The 22350-nt window shown below is 40.7% G+C and overlaps 1 protein-coding gene across 17 annotated transcripts in view; it reads right to left on the bottom strand.

Moving 5' to 3' along the window:
- Positions 1–22350, bottom strand: part of Mecom (MDS1 and EVI1 complex locus) — a 555238-nt gene that overhangs the window by 22143 nt on the left and 510745 nt on the right. For 7 of the 17 annotated variants that reach the window (XM_039101974.2, XM_039101971.2, XM_063281551.1 and 4 more), the window contains 5 exons: positions 20030–20246; positions 13763–13910; positions 12239–12395; positions 6457–7813; positions 3943–4030 (listed from right to left, as the gene is read on the bottom strand). In XM_039101974.2, the coding sequence (XP_038957902.1) occupies positions 3943–4030; positions 6457–7813; positions 12239–12395; positions 13763–13910; positions 20030–20246 (1967 nt within the window). The remainder of the gene's footprint in view (positions 1–3942; positions 4031–6456; positions 7814–12238; positions 12396–13762; positions 13911–20029; positions 20247–22350) is intronic. The other 10 variants (XM_039101970.2, XM_063281550.1, XM_039101972.2 and 7 more) reach the window with 3 other exon arrangements.

Genomic DNA, 22350 nt, shown 5'->3' with positions numbered 1-22350 from the left:
GAGATGATTTTCCAAAGTTTATCACCTTGAAAATATCAGTTAGAAGAAACATTCCATATTTCCATGAGTTTGGTGACAACTAAGAGATGTGCCAATGCCAATAGGAAAGCAAAATAGAATATGAAAGGCAAAGGACGTGTGTGCGTCCCCCAGCAGTGTGTAAGTGACAACCTGGAATGTGTTATTTGATCCTCAGTTCCTCAAAATGTAGTAGAGGCATGGGCAGGCAATGTTAGCAAGTGAATAAAAAGGGACAGTTTAGGCAAAAGGTCTCTGATATAGATGGGAAAACATCAGATCTATAAAAATCACGTGTGACAATAACCAAGTACAGTTATCAAAAGTGCAAGAAAATCAAACCATGGATCATAGCCACTTCGATGAGGTTATAATCATCAAGGGTTTTTACTTCACTCCCAATGATCTGTGACATGAATGGAAGATACCCTGACCAGGAACTAGAGAGGTAGATAGTCTGTGGTATCTCTCAGCAACACACTCTCTCTACCCTGTCTATTCGTGGCCATGCTTTCTTTTTCAAAATTAGAATTCATTCTAAAGAACCATGGATAACCTTCAACTGTATATCTAGGGAAAGCATCGCTCATTACTCCTATAGTCAACTAACTTCTTTATCTGATGAAGAGAAGCAAAAGCTGGAGTCTTCCAATGGCCTCATAGCACAAATTGCTTCTTCAAGTACTGAGTGGGGAAACTTAGACTCTAAGGACTTAGCTCTTAATTTGGGCATATGTGAGCATAGATGTTCTAAGTATGTTGACACGATTTAAAACATTGTAATGCTATAAGCAGGAAAATAGGCTAACAGTCTTATAGTAAAATTCAATAAATACGTATTGACTTATTCTCTTATTATTGTCTAAAGACTGAGTTGTGTGGAGGGATTGTGTTTAAAATAATATAAAACTTGGCTTCTCTTTGACATTAGCCAAACTTGGTGTATGTCTTCACAGTTCTCTAAAGCAACTGAGAAAATGTGCCAATAGAAATCTAATCTTAGAATGTGATATTGTCTTTGTTGTGTGATAGCCTGCAAAACAGACAGTGAATGTCAGCAACTCCCAAATATGTTTCAATGAATTTTAAAAGGGAAGAGCTGTTAAATGGTCTTACCCAAGCATTCATTTAGCTGTTAAATCATGGAAAGCCCTGATAGCAGGGGCTAGCCTTTCTGTGTTGACTTACAACAACTACACAGTAAGGCCATGCCAAGGGCACAATAACAACCTCTAAACAGCCCCAGGCACATGGCGACACCATGGCTCGGGAAGTAGAAGAGGACATGAGAGGCTTACTACAGTGACTTTATCCTAACCTTGGGAGACCTGTGCATCCATTTCTAAGGATCTCCATTAGGTCCTTTCAGAGACCAGGCACAGTGTCAGATACACCCTCTGGGTAAACCTGGCCATTTACAGTTACCCTATAAACCCATGTGTTCTCCTATTAAACCTAAAGAACTAAACAATCTTCCTCAAAACCAAAGCACTTTTGCTAATTATAAATACTAAAAACACTTTGGGCCACAGTCACTCCTAATCCCAAACCCTTGGTTTTATTAGTTAAGGTTAGTGTAGAATTGAAAGAATACAAAACGAAGACAAACGCAAAAACAAAACACTGGGGCATGAACAAAGTTTTCTGAAAGAACAGACCTCTCCAAAGACAGTAAACCTGAAGATAGAGCTGAGCTTCTCCTGTGTGTATCCCAGGAATTCACCTAAGTATCACTCATTAAAACTGCAAGAACAGCACTTTAAACAGTGTTCCTCTGTAGTCTGGAAATAGCCTGTGAATTAGGCACCCTGAATATCTACATCCTTTCTTCCTGTGGTAGTCCCTGTGGTAGTCCCCACTGCCCATCACATATGATATTGGCATCATACAGAGACTGAATCCAGAATGGCAGGAATCCACTCTGATTTGTAGGACCTGGGACACACTAAGTACTGCAAATTAATTTTTGTTGTCATTCCTGGGGCCTAACAACAGCACGTAGCAACAGGCAGTCTACACACCAAAATGTGACACTGAGTGGGAAGGAAATACACTCCTGCTGTGTTATCATGGCATGCCTAAGAGGGTCTGCAAGAGGGGCCATCACTGTGCTGGGAGCAATGGACACAGACCTTATCTGTTGTATTTGTTGTTACCTTTGAGAATATTAAAAATATAGCACATCCTTTAATATTATCTTATTAAATATACATAAATTTCACATTTATAACAGTCCTGTAGACATGTAATTATTGGTAAATGAGCTTAATTTTATTAAGTGACACAATTACCAAGACTAGCCATTGTTTTTTAGAGGCCATGGGCACCTTGAAATCAGCACATTCAGAAAGATTGCATAGATAAGAAAACTAGTAGCCAGATAGAAGGATCTGCTCAAAGACTCTGAACTCTAGTCCTGTTTCCTTCATTCTATCATGCCCTAGAGCACTCAGCCTTTTACTTTAATTTAGCAATTTTGCTTCATTGCTAGACTTTTTGCATAATAAAAAATAGGCCAGCAATCTGATCACTATCATTAAATGTATATAATAATATAAACTCACATGTGCTTTTGCTTGTAATTAGAAAAGAAAATATCAAGAGAGTTGTATTTTCCACGCAATGTCTGAAACCTAGGGCATTTTGTATTCAAGTTGATTAGGCTGTGAACCCTTACAAGTGTTATTAGGCCAGTATAAATATCAAATATTTACTGATAAACACTCACTGCTTCAGCACGTGGCTCTTTCTGTGGAGAGGTTATGTAAACAGTATCAGTCTTTAAACTTCCTATATAAAATACATGGTGGAATGTTTCTGGAACTTTTGATACCTAAGCATATATTTTTTCGATTAAGATTAGAGTGAGAATTTTGAAAGAAAAATAAGTTTTTATATATAACTAACACAGATGTTTGGATTTCTGCTCTCCCAGGCTTGTTTCAGTATTAGGGAAGACAATTGAAAAGCTAAGAGCACGAGAGAAAGGTAAGATTCCTATCCCAAGACAAATTAATGCATTTGCTACATAAATGGAAGAGATTTTTCACTAGTGTACTTAAAGGACTATCATTTATGGCTTGGCTATGCTACAATAGAACAAATTTATGTACTAAATTGTCAGGTACTTTCTTAAAATCTTCAGTGTCTTTAAAGATGAGGGCTTGCATCATTTAAACACAAATTACAACAAAATGAAATGTGAGCTTAAAAAAGCAGACTCCAGACATTGTCTTTTCTTTCAATATGACACTCTAGCTGTGGATTAATATGTAAACCAGTCTTCAAAAAAGAAAATTAAATGGGTGGCGACCCAGAGATGAAGCACACTGTTCAGTGTGCCCCCTTTGCAAAGAGAAACTGTATGTCCTTTGATAAATGGGCCTGGATCCATTCAGTAAATAGCTCTGTGTATTGTGGTGAATTCTTGTGCAATTACAGACCTTTGCTGGAATGCCCAGTGGTGTCTAGATAAATTCCTTCACCCTCTATGGTAACAACTTGTCAGGTAGACTCATTTCCTGTTTTTATCTAAGCACTGAAAGGACAGGAGTGACCTTCATGAGGTTGGGACGAGTTGCTATGATCCATATCTTTGCATCAGGAAACTTTAAACACAAAAGACAACTTCAATATTTATTTCCTTAGCTGAGTCTGATTTGCTCCCACATGCACTTTAGCTCAATGATTACTTAAGGCACATAATAACTTAACACCCAAGCTATGTTATTTTTGCACATCTACCCATGACTTTTTCTTTTAAAAAGCTAGGGTTTTAGTCCTGTTAGAATTTCCTGTGTTCTTCTATGGTAGCGTCACAGGAAATCCTAGTGTTCTTAAAAGTCTCTTTCAATCCATTGCACCTGCTTTTCAGGATCAACAAGTTAGTTTACAAGCTCGAAATCGCAAATCCAAAATACTTACTTGTGGGTGAAACAAGAATCCTGGAGAAGGTCTCAAGTATTTTTCTTTCAAAGCTTCAAGCGGATCAGTGAGCTTTCTTTTCTCTACTCTGCAAGGTTAAAATCAGATTTCAGAGAGTCAGTCTTGTATCTTAATCACAGAACAGTCGGTATCATCCAACTGGGCCAGTCAATGGAAGTTTTCTTTGGGACACACTTACAGGAAGGCCTCTTCTGGGAAAGGATACATTGGGCACTTCTATGTCCTCAAAGGGAGAGAGTCCACCTCACAATGGAAAAATCCCACTCAATGACAAGGGTGGAAAAGGAATTGGTAATCTGCAGTCACTGAGTTAACTCTAGGACTCTCCTGATGGAGCAAAGACATTAGATGAGTTGGAAATGGTTGGTGAAAACAAAGATGCCTTGATTTAATTCGTTTTCTAACAAAAACCAAATGCTCCTAAATACCCACTCTAGTTATCATGAATCTGCCTACTGGGAACTCCCATGTTAGCTTGGCACTGTCGCAGATATTCAAGCTGGGCTAAAGTATATACATTTATATGCAATATATGTGTGAGATAGATATATAAATATTCAAATAGTCTCTATCTCTCTTTCAAGGGAAGGCGGGAAGTAAGTTTGGAAAAGAAGGATAAACTATAAATATGGTTTGCACCCTACCCACAGTTAGGCATCTAGAGAAGTGAAGTAAGACAGACTCATTTTTACCAGCCATGGGCAATTACCTTCTAAGAAAATTTAGGTAAGAACACATATAAACTATGATTGAAAGCCAGACTTAGGGAATACTTTGGAAATGAAAAAAAGGGTTAGGAGCTAAAGGTCACTTTGGCTGCCTGGGGAGTTTGAGGCCTGTGTCAAGAACAAATTTTACAAATGCCATTGAAACCTAGTAGCCATGCATTCATGAAATTTTTTTCACACTGTATTTTGCACGTATCATTTTGCTTACCGCAGTGGGCAATAAGAGGCCCACTTCATGAAGGAAATTTTGGAGGCCACAAGGCTAAGCTGCACCTAGGCTCTCTAAGGCTAGCTTGAGAGTTTTTCATGAGACTTTGCCTCTCATAAAATGGAAGGTCTAGAGCCTTAAACCTCTAGTCAGCAGACATGGGCTGAAGAAGGTCAGAGGTGATGATGAAGACATATGTTTTGGTGTTGAAACATAAAATTAGTATCACAAGGACATTTTGGATTGTCTTCTTTTTCCCTAGATATGGCCTTGTTACCTAGTCTTAGGCTAGCCTCAAACTTGTGATGTTCCTGCCTCAGCCTCCCGAATGTGAGGATTACAGGCCTGTGTTACCATGTCCTTTGTACTGGGTTCTTCTGTTTCCCTTGTTGACATGGGGATGGCCTTTTGCATACTAGCAAACTTTAGAAGTGGACACTGACAAGGACTTTCAGCTCTATGACTGACTAAACTAGAGGCTATCCATCAGCGTTACTGAATGAAAGAGCAGCACCAAATCTCTAACTAGGCACACTATGAAAATGATCCTATCCTAAATAGGTTCAGTTAAAAAGTCTACATGTTCCACAACATTTTGAGACTATTCAGAATTTGAATTAGAAAGCAAATTGAAAAGTCCTATAATCCAGGGGTTGGGGATTTAGCTCAGTGGTAGAGCGCTTGCCTAGGAACCGCAAGGCCCTGGGTTCGGTCCTCAGCTCCGAAAAAAGAACCAAAAAAAAAAAAAAAAAAAAAAAAGAAAAGTCCTATAATCTGTAAAAGGCATAATAAATATGAGAGTTAAAGAAAATTAAAATTAAAAAAACAAATAGTAAAAACTATTTTGGTGGTGATTGTTACAGTATAGTATATAAAACACATTCTACGAAACATATATGATTTACCTGTAGAATGCTTACACATACTAAAGAAAACTAGATAATGGTGTGATTCGATAGACTTATTTTGAGCAATTTACTCATTCGAAATAGAATGCCATTTTGTGATTAATATTTCACGTACTTGGAGTTCTAAGAGATTCCCTTAGAGAATGCATGTAGTATTTATACCAACACATGCCAGTGGGTTAACAAAGAGAAGACTGGCTGTTCTAGGTCTGTGTCATTCTAAATAAGTAACCCATTTTCGTGCTCACGAATATCTGTGCTAATCCTTCAGGGGCCTCATTCTTAGGCCATTTGACAACTTGCTTTCAAGACGACTTTCTCATATTTTCCACTCCCCGACAAAGTTTAAAAACAAGTGTATTGTTGAAATAGTAATAATAAAAAAAAATTATCTTGTGGGCCTATTCCAAAACCTCAACTCTAGAAACATCCAAAAATAAGTCCAAACTCAATCTGTCAATTTCTAAACTTAAAATATTTCATGGGATTGAACCTCATCCACTGTTCAACAACAACAACAACAGCAACAACAACAACAACAACAACAGGTGATTTGGGAGGTGATAGGGCATCTGGGATGACATAGCATACAACCCGTGTTTCATATATCCGTCTCGCCTCGTCCACTGTCTCTTCCCACCGCCCTTACCTATAAATGGGATCCATGAAGAAGGGAGTGGGTCTGGCATGCTGCAAGGAGCCATCTGAAGATGGCCTTGTTTCCATGTTGCTTCCTTTCTTTTCCCCAAACACATGGTTTTTTCGAGGCTCAGTCAACTTTGTCCCACTGGCTCTACTCCTACTGCCCATACTTAGATCCAGGGGCTGGTCTTGGCTTGTGGCGGGTGTTGCTGGAAGCTTTGAGGAGCCTGAAGTCAAGGGCTTCTCGTCCTTTCTCTTAGTGGTGAGGTCAAAAGGGGACTCAGAGCTTCCCTTCTGCAGTTTCTTTACTTCACTTGGTGATTGGGGCTCCATTTTCAAAGGTAACGACCTCAAGTCTCTATCAGGAAATGGGTACATTGATTGAGAGAATGCTGGAAAAAACGGGAGGGGAAACATGGAAGGGTAAGGTAACGCTCCGACTTTTTTGTCTTGCAGCCCCACCAGTCCTGTGGAACCAAAGTATTTTTCAGCAATAGACGCAATAGCCTTTATAGAATCATTCACAGCTCCTGACACCGCGGTCTGCTCCTCTACAGATGCTGAGAAAACGGAATGATTGCTGTATTCTTTCTTATTATTTATTGAAGCCAGATTCTGCAGAGGGCTTACTTTGTCTTTGAACATTTTACCATTTTCTTTACATTTCTCTTTATCACTTTCAAGGTCACTTTCCAGATCAGAGCCCGAGGTTGTTTCCAGATCACTGCCACTTGGCGTACTGACATCATCAAGGTCACTACTCTCTGACTGGTCACTGATTTTCTCAAGGGGCCTCTCTTCAGAGGACCTCTCGGGCAGCAGTTCCACTGGCTTATTGTCCCCTACAGGTGGGTGTTTAGATAGTGCCTTCAAAATATCCTGGGTGGCTGGCAGTATCTGAGGATGTGTCAAGAGGGGACTTTGACATTTGTTTGACTGTTCGGTACTTGATAGTCCTTTAACAGGAGAGCTAGCGGGTATCAAAGGAGGCCTGTGGTACAAGCCCGAAGGAAACAGACCAGGAAAGCTCAAGGAAAATCCCGGAGCTGTTGGAAAGGTAAGACCAGCAGGATGCCTATTGGTGCCAAAATAGTCAACCAGGCCCGGGTTGGCGTGGCCCATATTAACCATGGACGTTTTATCCATAGCTGGGGTTCCAGGAAGTGAAATGCCTTGGCCAAAAAATCCACCTGCCGCAAAATGGTTCTTGCCCTCACAAAACCTCCTGTGTTTATTTAAGGAAGACGTAGTGCTGAACATTTGTCCACAGTCTTTGCACTTGATTTGGGTTCTGCAATCAGCATGCATGCGCTTATGACGACAAAGGTTTGAAAACTGAGTATAGGATTTATGGCAGACCTCACCTGTGTGCAAACAACAAAAAAGAGTCTCAGGCTTTATGACAATTGCTTCTGGATTCAGCAAGCATCACAAGTGGTTTTACCCAGAATAGTTTCCATTAGGAAGCCAGGAAGAGAAGTTGGGAGTCAGCGATCTCGCGGTTCAGAACACAGAAAACACCATTTTCCTGGATTCCAAAGCAAGGCATCCAACCTGACAAACGTCTGTGAAGCAGCACAAATACTTCACACAGAGGATGTAAATATCTTCCCACCTCCCACCCCGCTGCCCAGTACTTTTTCATAATATTTGTGTGTTTAAATATTTACGGAAAAGTCACAGTCCAGAATGCCTTGCTTCTCCCACCTGATTCCTAACGCTAGACAGAGTCTGGAAAATTAAAGATATGTTGAGCACAAACACTTCAGAGCATTTAAAACATTCTGCACTGGGTGCACCAAGACAGGGTAAACAGGCTCCCCCGAGTCTGCGATCTTCCCCTTTATCCCCTCTCCCCGTGGGGAAGGGCCGGAGCCGTTCTCCCATTTCACCGGTATTATATCATGCACTCTCATCGTTCACACATCAAAGCCAAACAACAATGCGCATTGTGTATTGGGAGACCCTTTTAACAATCATTTTCATGATTTGAGAAAGACTGACATAATTTACAATGGCTCTATTTTAAGCCCGCGGAGGAAGCTAAATTGAATGTGGCCCATCCTGCATTGCTGGTTCCCATGAACTATGAGCACGTCCTCTGACTTCCTCTCACACCAATGGCTATGGTAACCTTCCTGCAGACGAAACCCCCATCCTTGGGAAACATGCTCACTTCTTGCTGTATCTTCCTCAGTTATCTCGGGGCTTGACTTCTGTGTGTGTCAGCCGAGTATGGGAAGCAGAGGAGAGGGCTGGGACAACTCTGATCCAAAAGGGTCAGGCAGCCAGTGTGGTCCTGTGCTATCCCTTTAACTAAGAATTTTGTCAATAAAGGAGCACACCCCCTTCTCACAGATGTGCCAAGATTTCTAAGTATATTTTAAGGCCAAACTTTGCAACCCTCACCCTTTCAAGTAAGACTTTACTCAATTTGAGTCTTACAGGATTATAAGATCAAATTGCTAGGCATCATTTAAAAAAAGAAAAAAAACTTTTCTGTGGATGAATTACTTTATGTGTGAGCTTACGTTAATGCTTCTGTGCATGTTTTATACGTGTGGAAATACGATATCTTTTTGCTGGTAATTGTTGAAACAAATTGATTTCAAGAAAATAAACATAAAATTTGACAGTTACTGCTTTTCCAGTGATCGCTGACTGTAGGTGCAGAACGCTTGAGTCAAAAACTTACAATGAAAACATCTCTTTAGACAATTCATGCAAAGAGGATTTTATAGAAGTCAGTCAAGCAAAACTCACCGGAAATTTGTCCTCCCCCCTCCACAAACAGGAAGTGCTAAGCAATTGCTTTTTTTTTTCGGCTGATAAAGACTGGACAGTATTTCTGCACATCAGTGTGCCTGTGAATATGAACAAAATCTTTGCCACATTTCAGGGACTGTCATGAGGATTTTAGTAAGAAGAGAGGGTGGGTTTTTTTGTTTGTTTGTTTTGTTTTGTTTTGTTTTTTTAAGATTTCTACCAGAGTACATTCTTCAGTCTATTCTGACAGCATTTAAACAAGCTCTATCTATACATGTTCTATTTATATTACTTGATACTCTAAATAAAATCACCGTGGAGGTAGATAGCAGATTTCCACATGACTATAGTATATTGATTCATTTCTGGGCAATTCTAAGAACTATCAAGTCATTTATTATGAGACCTATAAAAGGGCACTCTTCTTAGAAGTATCTATCCTTTGGGACTAAGTACCATGAGAAAATGCCTTAATGGGTGGTTAACCAAGTACAAATGCAGGAGTTGCAATGTTTTGGAAATAAACTGTTACTGTTGCCTCTTCTTTCACGTAGCAGGATGGCTTTACAAAAATCCACAGCGTCTATGTCGGAATAACAGATGATGTTCTTGACTTGTCTGGTTGCACCTTTTGTTACAGGGCAAGTAGAGTCTGTTCCTGGTCTCAAAAACGTTGAATCTGTGATGTTTCCTTGGTCAGGAGCTTAGTTTACCACCCTGGAAGGCTTGATCTAAGGCATCAATAACTGGGCTCCAGGTCAATGGTTCAATTGACGTTGAAGTCTATACCCCAGTGTAATTTTTCTCAGTAACAAGGAATTAGCCTGAAGTTAACAATGCATCTTTCTCCCTCGTAAACAAGTTAAGAAGTATTTTGAATATTTTCTGTCTATTAGAGCATGTGGTTTCTATTTCGGAAGGCTGGAGATTGCTGTAAAGGCGATGAGTAATTACCTTAGCGCTAGAGACCTTGTGTTCACTGTAATAAGAGACAGTTGTCATAAACACACCAGCAGGGGCAAATCATGGTGTGTGGCCTTTGAAAGAGAAGCAGATAGCAGCCATAGGTGAACCTCCCCCCTTTCGGGCTCATGGCAACTCCTATCCTTAAACCCCTTTGTTCTGAAATTGCACGGCTATTACTTGTAATTGCACCACGGTTCACTGTCAGATTTCATATTTGAAGAAAGTCATCTGTTATTTAAATTTACCAATAATTGCCGAGAAGGCATTCAAGCCAAATAATGAAGGACACTCTGAGATGTGAGTGGGACTGTTTCCTTTAACAGGATTCCTGGGTCAAATGTGCAGACGCAAGAGCCAGGGAATAGAACCTGTGCTTTCTTGTATGAAATGGATGATCAGTTTCCTGGGACCTATTCTGCTCTTCTCCTCAACGCATAAATCTTGCCTGGTGGGCCTGAAGTAAACTAATACAGAAAGCCTAGAGCACTTCCGAACAGGTTTGCAAGGAAATGTGCCCTAGAGTCATGGATGCTCACTTTCTCTTTTCTCTTTTTCGTTCCTTTTCTCCTTTTCTTCCTTAAGACAAAAAAAAAATCTAAAACTCCTATTGTATACTTAATTTCCCATGCTTTCTACAGTTTCCCCTGGGAGATCAGGGCACCCTTTGTTTATCTGCTGGTCGTCTTCACTACACCCAGGGAACAGACATCTAAGCCAAGCAGACTCTCTTGTACCCTGGAGAAGGAAAGACAAGTACTTCTGGCTCTTGGAAGCACAAAAGAAGGCTGTGTCAAGGCAAAGAACAGTCTAGTTAGTCTCTGGCAGCTCCATATTGGCATGGAAACTTCGATAGCTTGCCAACAGGTCCTGTAGTAATATGGTACCTCAGATACCTACTGCAAATCATTGGTGCTTGTCCAAATAAATAAACAAACAAACAAACAGGGCGGGGGGGGGGTGCTGGTTTTCATGGAGTTCCCAAAGCAGAAACTCAGAGGTGTTGCCGGGTGCCGGTAATGAGTCAAAGAATCCCACCCATATCTGGATCCAAAATCAGTTTAGAATTTGGTAGCATAGCTCACTTTGTCCCTGTGTTTACACAGCCACACAGCTCCAGAACAAAGGCCTCCAGAGCTGCTGCCTAGATGAAGTAAGAACAAATGGTTTAGCTTCTGTATTACTGCAGCACAACCCAGAAACAGACCCGCACTGGTGAACAGAAGACCGTGAGCTGAGCTCTCCTTGCCTTGAAGTGTGTTATTAAAGCGCTGGGTCCAGGAGTGTGCCAAGTAGGTGGGCAAAGGGGATGATGTCCCCTGAAAGCATGCCCCTGAAAGCATGGAGCTTGTAAATCTGTTGGAGTGCAGTGGGGTGGGAGAGGGAGCCTGTCCCGCATCAAAGGGAAAATACTTTGCTCTTTTGAATGGCTCGAACTACAGATCTGCATTGTAAACAGCAGACAGCAAAGGAGGAAAGAACCTCTTGTCCCTTCCACACATACACACACACACACACACACACACACACACACACACACACACACACACTGCAACCCCTCCAGAACACACTCCAGCATTTTACCCTCTCAGTCATACACTCCAATCTACATACAGCAACATAAACTTTCTTGCCAGGTGGAGCTCTCCCAGCTCCTAGTGACCCAGAACAGGTTTGTAACCACGTCATCTTGCTTACTGATATCTGCATTTTGGCTGTTTTACAGAGCCATGAACCTTTACAGTGTGAGACAAATCTGGTTGTCTTCATTAAATCCTACGACCTAGGATTAGTTAACATTATTAAACAACTCTATTCTTTACCTGATACTGATTTTACCTAAAAGAAAACACCCCATGGATTATACACAAAATGCCCCGGATCTGCTTATAAAATATTTTCTTATAACATTAAATCGCTCTTCTATTTTTGGTCCATAACAAAGCTAGGAGACCAACTCCTCCCACCAGCAATGGCCTCGTGTGGCCATGCTGTTGAGCAGAGAGCATTCTGAAGGACAGACAGATTCAGGAAGACAGCTGGGGTGTTTTAAAACTTACAGATAAAGGGCTTCACACTGCTGTGGATGTGCTTGTGTTGTTTGAGGCCTGACGAAGTGGCAAATGTTTTACCACACTCCGGGCAAGCATGAGCCCGGGCACCAACATGCTGAGATCGAATGTGTCGCTGAAGGTTGCTAGGGTCCGTGAAAACCTGCTAGGAAATGAGTACTGATTAATCCAGAAACTTCACTCACAGATACAAGAAAGAAGACCAGTGATGGCCCGAGGAGGAATTTTCTCTGTCTTGCCTTTTTTTAGTTTTTATCAAAGACTACATGAAAGCTGTATTTCTAAAGTGCAAGAAACTCCTTCAAGGGAGAGACCAGAAATGATTCATTTTTCTGCATTCATCCTGGGGTAGCCATTAGCATTTGTTATTAGGCTACATAAGGAATGGCACTTTGGGGCCATAGTCAAGGCCTTTGCAGAAACTAGGGCCAAAGACTAAATTCAGTCCTCGCTATCATTAAAAGTGCCCTTTAAAATAAAGGCACCTTGCACACAGGATCTGGGCACCTTGCACACAGGATCTGGGCACCTTGCACACAGGATCTGGGCACCTTGCACACAGGATCTGGGCACCTTGCACACAGGATCTGGAAGGTTTTGATGGAAGCATCCCAAGTCACTTTAAATAATGTCCTCCAGAGGTTAAACTCAGTGTTTCCAGCAACCTGGAGCTTTTCCTACAAGCATTTCACTAAATAAAAATAGGAGAGACCCAGTAACATATCCAGGAATGATCCTTCAAGACTCCATCAATGTTCCTACTGCCATAAGAAAAGCTGTGGAAATAGAAAGCAACCATTCCCAGACTTCTCTGTGATTATTGTGAGAAGGAGGGGGAAGGAAGAGAGAGAGAGAGAGAGAGAGAGAGAGAGAGAGAGAGAGAGAGAGAGAAACAAAAGAAAGAAAGAAAACAAAAACAAAATAAAACCATGCAAGTTGTGAGTTAGCTTTGCTGCAGCCCACTCTGTGGCCCAAAAGGAGAGCCTGACATTTCATCCCAGCGTTGTGCAGCACTGGCCACAGAGACAAATGCCCTGTGCTGCTCAGTGTGTACCAAGTTATGATTTACAAGAAGGATTAGGTGGAAAAATCTGAAAAGTTGGAGGCTCCCATTCTTCGTGAATAAGCCTTCAGAAGCTTTATGTAACTTTCCTCACAAATTACTATTAAAAGAAGTTAAGTCGCATGTTGGATACAATTTTCATTCCCCACAAGGTTATATAAAACAACCCCACACTTGTAAGTCAGCAGAGGAACTGGGATTTTACCAAGGATGTCTGACACCTAGTTCTGTAACTCACCATTAAGCCTCACTTCCTCCCTTCCAGAAATAAAAGAATACTCACTAAGTGTTCCTATGCCCTGTGCTAATGCCTTCCAGCATGGGACACTCGGCCTCCTTCTCTGAGGGTATTTATAGTTCTCGCTTTCAAGGCTTGTCTCAGAGTGCAGCAAGTGGAGGATTAAGAGAGAAGGATAGAGAGAGGCCAGTAGCCTACAAATTCACTGTACCTTGGCACAGTTTTCACACTCATAGTGCTTTCCACTGTCATGTGACATCTGGTGGCGAATTAAATTGGACTTCCAGTTAAATGCCTTGGGGCACTGATCACACTTGTATTCCCTCTCCTCAGTGTGTGACAACATGTGCTTCTCCAAGCTGTTAAGAGAACAATTGATTTAATAAGGCAGGGTGGCAAGAAATATGATCATAAACAGAATCCCATTTTATTACTAATCCAACAGACAAGGAAAGAGTTGAGAGAGAAAGAAGCTGAAGTGGGAAGGAAGAGAGAGAAGAAATGGTCTTTGGTGGATAGAAGTACATGTTTCCTAGACTATGTCCCACCATTACAGAGATATAGCCCTGCTTCGAATAAATCTGACACAGCAATCAGGGATTGTCTAGTAGTTTGGAATTATGAGAGCGAGAGTTATCTATTAAGATGTGTGGTAAAGTCTTAATATCGACATTGATCGCTGTTATTTACTTTGTTCAAATATAAAACATGTTAATAAAATGCTTGAGGACAAAAGGTAGACATTCTCTCTACTATATGTAGACTCTACATTGGAAGTATTTGTATTTCTAATCCTAGGGGAAAGAGAAGTAACACTATGGCCCTGGGTCAATGTGTGGATAGATATGTGGGGATTCACATGTACAGAGGACAGATGCTGACAATGACCACTGCAATAGTGGTAACGATGAAGAAGATGAGTAGAATATAAATGATAGATAGATAGATAGATAGATAGATAGATAGATAGATAGATAGGCAGGCAGGCAGGCATATAATAAATGAAGGATGGATAGATAAGAGAGAGAAGGATGCTAGATGGATGAATAAACAGACAAGAAGGGGTGATAAATGGAGGTTACATACATACGTACAATACATACATAGAAAGACAGTTATGATAGAGGATGGATGGATAGATAGATAGACAGACAGACAGATAGATGGAGGATGGATAGATATGACAGATATATCAATAGATAGAGGATAGATAACTCATGAACTATAAAGAATAGCATACACAATTTAAAGTGATATAGCACTAAAACTCCTAATGGGAGAAAAACATGATTAGAACATCCTCATAAGATAGTTTATCTCTGTTTTAAGTTTTAGAAAGGTTTTTTTTTCTTTTTTTTTCTTTTTTTGAGACTTTGGCTTTCTTCTCTATGTTGGTACATGAATCTGCATTAGTATAATGGAAAGAGCACACAGACAATGATCTGTCACTGCAGTTGAAAGCCACCTGCAGCAATTTCGTTCACTGGCCGCCACGTTGTCCTTGGCACACTGGTACACTGGGCTCACCTACTGTAGCCAGAGCCCCTGAGAGCCTTTGCGCATTTCCAATCTGATAAAGCACACAGGCTAGGTTCTGAACATTTTGTTATGGCAGAGAGCAAGAAAAGGGCAGATGATCTCAGAAGAAATTAGGATGCCAATTTGAAAGGAGCTCACTGTACAAAGGTTGTTCACGCTAAGCACCAATAACAGTGACAATATTCTTTAACATGAAGACTATTTTAAAAATGCACAAACAGAACCTCTTATAGGATGTTTATTGTGGAACCAGAACTTAAGGGGAAAATGCACAAACACGCCATGCTTTCCCTGTGATGTAAATTCTATTTTTAGGGAGACAAAACAGACAATAAGGAATAGTGTTTTTTTTTTCTAGATAAAATTAATTCATCCTTATAACAAATGCTGAAAGGATGAGGAAACAAGAATTCTCCATATGCCCTGTATGAATTAATGAATTTGGGCAATGAATTGCCTTCTTCCTGATATAAATAAGTGATAATATCCATTTTGTTAAACCACTGAATCTAAAGCCCAGTTAAGGCTTAAAATGCAACAATGCCTTTGTGGAGAAAAGAAGGACAGAAGAAAGGCGTTAGACACCACCAAGGACATATAAACGACAACATTTGAAAGGGAAAAAAGTACTGAGAGTAATGGCTGGAGAGATAAAGAGCCAGAGAGTAAGAATCTGACAAGAGGAGCACTCAGTAGATTAAAGTAGACATAACTCTGACAATCAATTGTCGTACATGGACCTCCTGTTTATAACACTCCTAAAAGCCCTAACTATTAGCATTTAAACTCTGACCCGGTAATGCCAGTCTTGTTATTTTTAAAGGGCTCTACTGAAACAAATTAAGAGTCTTTATTTTCTACAGACACACCTAGACTTAGATAGATAGCACAAATTAAAAAACAAGCAAACCCCCCACAAAATAATGTTCAGCATTTGTTTCAAATACTCCAAAATAGAGAGAACTAAGACAACACTGGCCCTCTGTGGTAACTGAGGGTGCTGAGCACAGGGGTGTTTTTAAATCCACCTTTCTCTCTGATTTGTGCCGACTTGAAGCATTCCACAATTAAAAGCTACTAAAACTGCCAAGTGTGCGTGTTCAATTCTCTGTCTCCTTTTTCTGTGAGATCAATACTCTGTGTTTGAGTATCAATGACCAGCACTAAGGAAACACTCCTCAGCATGGAATTGGTAAGTGAGTAAACATTGCTCTCATATCTTGGTAAGTTAAAAATACCTTTGCCACACTTATTTTCTCCATCACTTCCTTCCCAGTCCTATTGACATCTGAACTTATTTTGGGGACCCCATGAGTCAATCCAGTCGCCAATGCCAACAGAACACGGGAGGGTGGAGTTAAAAGGAAGACCTAGTCTTTATCTATAATACGTAACTCTCTGTTGGTTAATGTGGCCCATATCTATACAGCCACCAAAACTAGATAAAATTGATGAAGCTAAAAAAATGCATGCTGGAAGGGACTGAATATAGATCTCTCCTGAGAGACACATCCAGAGCACATCCAATACAGAGGTGAATGCTAGCAGCAAACCACTGAACTGAGAACAGGACCCCCTTGGGGGGAATTAGAGGAAGGATTGAAAGAGTTGAAGGAACTTGCAACCCCATAAAAACACAGTGGCAGTGTGGCAAAAATAAATACTTTGATCTACATTCATCAAAATATGTTCAAAATTTGCATGAGAAAAAAATACAAATTTCTAATAAAAATTCAAATATCTAAATAAAAGAAAGAAGCTGAAATGCTAGTGAATGCGTTAGAAGAGATATCAGTAACTTTGGGGAGCCAGGGGCGTCCTTAGAAACCTCTGCAGTGACTGAGATTCCATTACTGTCAGCAGCCAAGGAGGGAGTCGGTATCCTCGTATGTGTATGTGAAAACCTGACCCCTGTATCCAAGTGGCCAGAGGTTGCCATGAGCTCTGAGTCTCCTTCTCTCCCCAACTACAAGGAAGAGGTCTAGTCCCAAGGGTGTGTTGTGAGCATGTAGCACAGAGTAGGGAAAGACAAAGAAAGGGATCATTTCCTTCTTATTTCTCCTGTGCAGTGTAAGGTCCATATTATTCCGTGGGGTTAGCACTGTATCACTGTCAAAACAAAACGACAACAAACAAACAAAACAACAGGGGTGGGGGTGGACCATGTAGATAACTCAGTCAGTAAAGTATAAACATGAAGAGCGAAATCCACATAAAAAGGTTGACATCGCAGCACACACTTGTAATCCAAGAAGAGAAGTTAAGGACAAGAAGATCCCTAGGTAGGCTCAGTGACCTCAGCCAATCTAGCCTATTTGGTAAGATTCAGGTCAAAGAGAAACCCTGTCTCGGAATAAAAAAGAAAAAATATAGGTGGACAGCATCCAAGGAATGATAGTCAAGGCTGTCTTTGATCCTCCTCATTCATATGCCTGTATGTATGCATATACATATAGCTATGCGTACATGTGCATATGCACACACACACATACATACACATAAATAAATAAATAAATAAATAAATAAATAAATAAATAAATAAATAAATTCAGTACAAGAATTTTAGAGATTTTAGATGGGTAATGTGGAAAGAAGATTGTATCACATTAAAGACGGAACTGTCTTCTCTTGACAATATCAGCAGCAACGGCAGCATTCGATGAGGAGGGAGACACCCAAAAGTATGAACTAGGATAAGGCTATAGCATAGGATCCAGGAGTACCCTCAACACTTGGAGGAATGGTACCTAACTGCTTGATGATAGGCTCTACTCCTCTGGTTGGGCTTCCAAATGACAAATGTGGAGGGTTCTGTACTGGGGTCCACCCAGTGATTAACTTAGAGTTGCCTTCAGCATAAAGTGGAGCTTCCTGGGGCTCTGGCCTGTGGTTGAATAGATCCAGAAGGTTCTTCCTAAAAACTGTTGCTATCCACTTCCCAAAGGAAATGAGAATTTATTTTTTTTTTTGCACAGTAATATTATCCATTGTTCTTGTAAAAAAATCAAAGTGAAATAATCCATTTCTGACACTAGAGATAACTTTTTTTTGTGTGGATTTTATCTTCTTACTAGCATTTTCTGGTTTCGTTTTATTTTTTATAATATAGGGGCATGATTATACTTAAAAGCATTATGTAATTTTTACTATAAACTTACATTTTACTAGACTTATAGGGAATTTATTAAATCATGCTCTTTATAGATTTACATGTATGAGTGTAAAGGGTGCTAGGGAAACCCTCTTACTTCCCATTTTCCTTTCTCACTGGGAACTAACTCAGGCCTGAATTTTCAAAGCTGAGTTGCATCATGGGACTCAGTGTCAACAAGGAAATGGTTACACTTCAATGTCTCTTAGTCATTCGTGCCTTCAACTCAGTGACATTTGCATGAAATCCTTTCCTCACACAGATCCAGGAGAAGAAAGAGAAGGCAGAGCAGCAAGAGGAGGTAAAGGGAAAGAGGAGAGGCATCCAAGAAGGGGAAAGAAAGGACAGGGTGAGGTGGCATGGGTGCTGTGTCTAGAACCCACTCAGCCTTCACACTCTTGAACAAGTTCATTTGATACACCAGCTAGCAGCCCTGTGGAAACACAATGTGATTCGTTCACTCGAAAAGCCTAATTAATGTGTTCCAAAGACCATTTCCAGGTCGAAAAAAATAAAAAGTAATGAACGTAATTATTGAAACCCTAGCCATTAGGTAGAAATAAACAAAAAGGAAACCTCTTAGCACCTCTGAATATAAAGTTGCATTTCATAGCATTAATTATGGACAGTTTTCCAAGGGGAGATTCCAGTGTTGTTGTTCCCTTTAGTCAAATAAAAAGCATTCTTGAATTACATTCAAAGGGCTATGCAAAGCGAAGACACTGCTGAGACCTGGTGTTCATTCTCTTAAATATTAAGACATTGCTTCATTTTGATTTCTACAGTGATATTCTTCCCTTTAGAAAATGCTACACTGGGAAACACTAAACTGGTTCTCTTATGGATACACAATTTAATGGATAATTTTAATTAAATCCGTGACCTATATGGATCTGTCAAAAGTTACCTCTGAAGATGAGTCTGAGATCTAGAATTCCAGTCCTTTAAATGAGATAGAGCTAGCCTTACTATTTAAATGAGATAGAGCTAGCCTTACTATTTAAATGAGATAGAGCTAGCCTTACTATTTAAATGAGATAGAGCTAGCCTTACTATTTAAATGAGATAGAGCTAGCCTTACTATTTAAATGAGATAGAGCTAGCCTTACTATTTAAATGAGATAGAGCTAGCCTTACTATTTAAATGAGATAGAGCTAGCCTTACTATTTAAATGAGATAGAGCTAGCCTTACTATTTAAATGAGATAGAGCTAGCCTTACTATTTAAATGAGATAGAGCTAGCCTTACTATTTAAATGAGATAGAGCTAGCCTTACTAATCTTGACATATCACTACTTATCTTTTCCTCTCACTGTTTTTTTTTCCTCAAAGTCATCATTCCCTGTAAAGACTTCAGTTCACAATAATCCTGCTTAAATCATAGCATCTATAGACTAGGAAGATAGCTCAATGGTAGAGCACTTGTCTAACACAGTCAAGGCTCTGGTTATGATCCCTAGGTTTAGGAAGAAAATGAGGAGGGGAAGAGAGGGAAGAAAAGGGGGGAGAGAGACAGAGAGAAGGGGAGGGAAGGGGAGGGAAAGGAAAGCGAAGAAAGAGAAGGGCTGGGGAGGGAGGGGAAGGGAAGGAATATTTTCTGATTGACAAAAATGATCCATGTTCACTGTAAGTATCTTAAGGACAAGAAGTTTTAAGGGAACAATGATTCCTGAACATGCCACCAGCAGGTCTGGTCAGTTGTTTTGAAACTCCAGTCTTCCCCAGAGCAAACTTCTCCAGCCTAACTTTGCTGCAGAGCAAGCACCCATGTTCAGTATGTCTCTAACCTTTGTAGATCGGGGAAAACTCGGTCACATTCCTTACAGTCCTGGTTGCCATGGATCTCTCGGAGATCACTCTCACTCTCCAGGTTTTGCTGCAAGTCCTCCTCCACCATGGAGAAGGCCGAGTGAGGTGTGCTGCATGGGAACTTCTGGTGATCAGCCAGCTCAGCCTTGGATTCAAAGAGCTGGTCACAGTCCTCACAGCGGTGCTGCCGTTCTTCTGCAGAGACAGTGTAAGTATTAGCAAGTATTATTAGCTAGCACTGTGGGATCCTGAATTCACCATCACCATAAGCAGCCGACTTAATGAGTAACACAAAACATAATCCACAGTTTGCTTTGGAGAGTGTCTCTGTGTGTGTGTGTGTGTGTGTGTGTGTGTGTGTGTGTGTGTGTGTGTGTGTGTGTGCCTATGTATGTATGTGTCTGTGTGTGTGTGTGTGTGTGTGTGTGCCTGTTTATATGTGTTTGTGAGAGACAGACAGACAGACATCTGCATGGACTTACACATACACAGGGCATATGTGGAGGTTGCTATTATGTGTCTTCCTCTATTTCTCCTCACTGTATTTTTCTGAAACAGGGTCTCTCACTGAACCTAGACTCACCCTTTTGACACCCTGGGGATACTCCTAGCTCTGCCCCTTCTTCTGATGGGGCTACAGAAATGCACAGCCCCGAGCTTGGTTCTAGATAGATGCTAAGGATTTGGACTCAGGTCATCAGGTTTGGACAGCAAACACTTTACCCGCTGAGCCATTTCTAATACTGAAAGTTCTGACCTCCATTTCTCCAAATCAAGTTAATGTGGAAATTAAAAATAATAATATAGGTAAAGAATCCCATAAAATGTCTGGAAAAATAATACATTTACTGAGGCTGCCATGTAATCTCCTCCTCAAATCAAACTCAACACATAAATCTTTGTAGGTTCTAGGGATAACGGAAGTAGTAATTACCTTTTCCTGATCATAATCTCAAGCCAGCACAGCAGTTATTCATATTCCTTCACACTTAAGTGCAAGAAAAATAGGTCTAAGTTTTACCCAGTTCTTCAAGTGACAGGACTAAGGCTTAGAGCAACTAAGTAGTCACTTACAGACCCAAAAGACAAGTGGCTGGGTCAGAACTCAAACTCCCTGCTTTCCTCTAAGTCAAAGGCAGGGACACAGAGGCCCTGTCTGAGCCACAACCATGTCCATCATTGTTAGTCAACCGTCAATTACCCCGAATGGAGCACAAGATGTCTCCAGAACCCTTTGAGGCTAATTTATATTTCTCAGGGGCCGGTGATAATTGGCATGGCTTTGTTAAATAGCCAACATGAATTTACACTTTAAATCAGTAGAGTAAATAGGCAGTAATAGTTGGAAATACAATGTGCTTTATGAAGTTAATCACAAAGAGCACTGTTCCTGCTCTTTCTACTCCATGGCTGAGAGCCCACACAAAAGTCCACAGGTATGACCACAGAGGTATTGTGTATGGCTCGTGATGCCGAAAAACACCCATAGTAACACTGTGACACACAGGCTGTTTTGTAGACCTATAACGAAGGAAGATGTTGTTCTTCAGTTATTAATTGACTAGGTGTTTGGGGAAAAACATTGTAATTGCCTACCAAGTTGCCATGTGCTTTGCAAGAGAATGCGTGTGTGGGGAACTCCAAGGGACACGTACGACGGCAATGCTATGACAGATGGACACACAGGAGCAATGGGGAGCTGTGTAACTCAGCTAAGTTGGAGAAACTGGCTCACGATGGGCTTTCCTGGGTAAAACTCAGACAGGTGGGATGACAATGGTGTGCACGCAGGATGAAGGTACCCCACACATGACTCACGGAAGGGTAAGGTATGGCAGGTATTAGGGAACATGGAAGGAAAGAGGGAGGTGACGGACAGAAGGATATTGGTGGTCATGTTAAGAAGGGAAAAAGAGCATCACCGGAAGCTGGGAGCAGGTACATGGTTAGGTTTGCTTCATAGAAGAATTCCCCTATCTGCAGTGGGGCAAATCTAACAGGAGACCCACCAAGAGCCTGAGACCATAATCCACTGAGACATGGGTTTAGCTTAAACGACACCAATAACAAGGGGACAATGGCAAAGGACTCAGATAGGACTGTCTGACTGGATGTACAGTTACAAGGATAGATGTACTCTACCATCAATCACCTCTGCCTTAGAGACAGAAATCTGAACAATAGCAAATAAAGAAACTTTTTTCCTAAAGTGTATAACACTGTCTTATATATTCAAGATCTTGGCTTCCAATCTCAACTGGGAACCCACAAAGAAACAAAACAACTAGGCTTCAAAACA

Source organism: Rattus norvegicus, chromosome 2, assembly GCF_036323735.1.
Source record: "Rattus norvegicus strain BN/NHsdMcwi chromosome 2, GRCr8, whole genome shotgun sequence".
NCBI lineage: Eukaryota > Metazoa > Chordata > Mammalia > Rodentia > Muridae > Rattus > Rattus norvegicus.
Note: the sequence above shows the minus strand (reverse complement) of the source record. Positions and strands in the feature narration are given on the sequence as shown.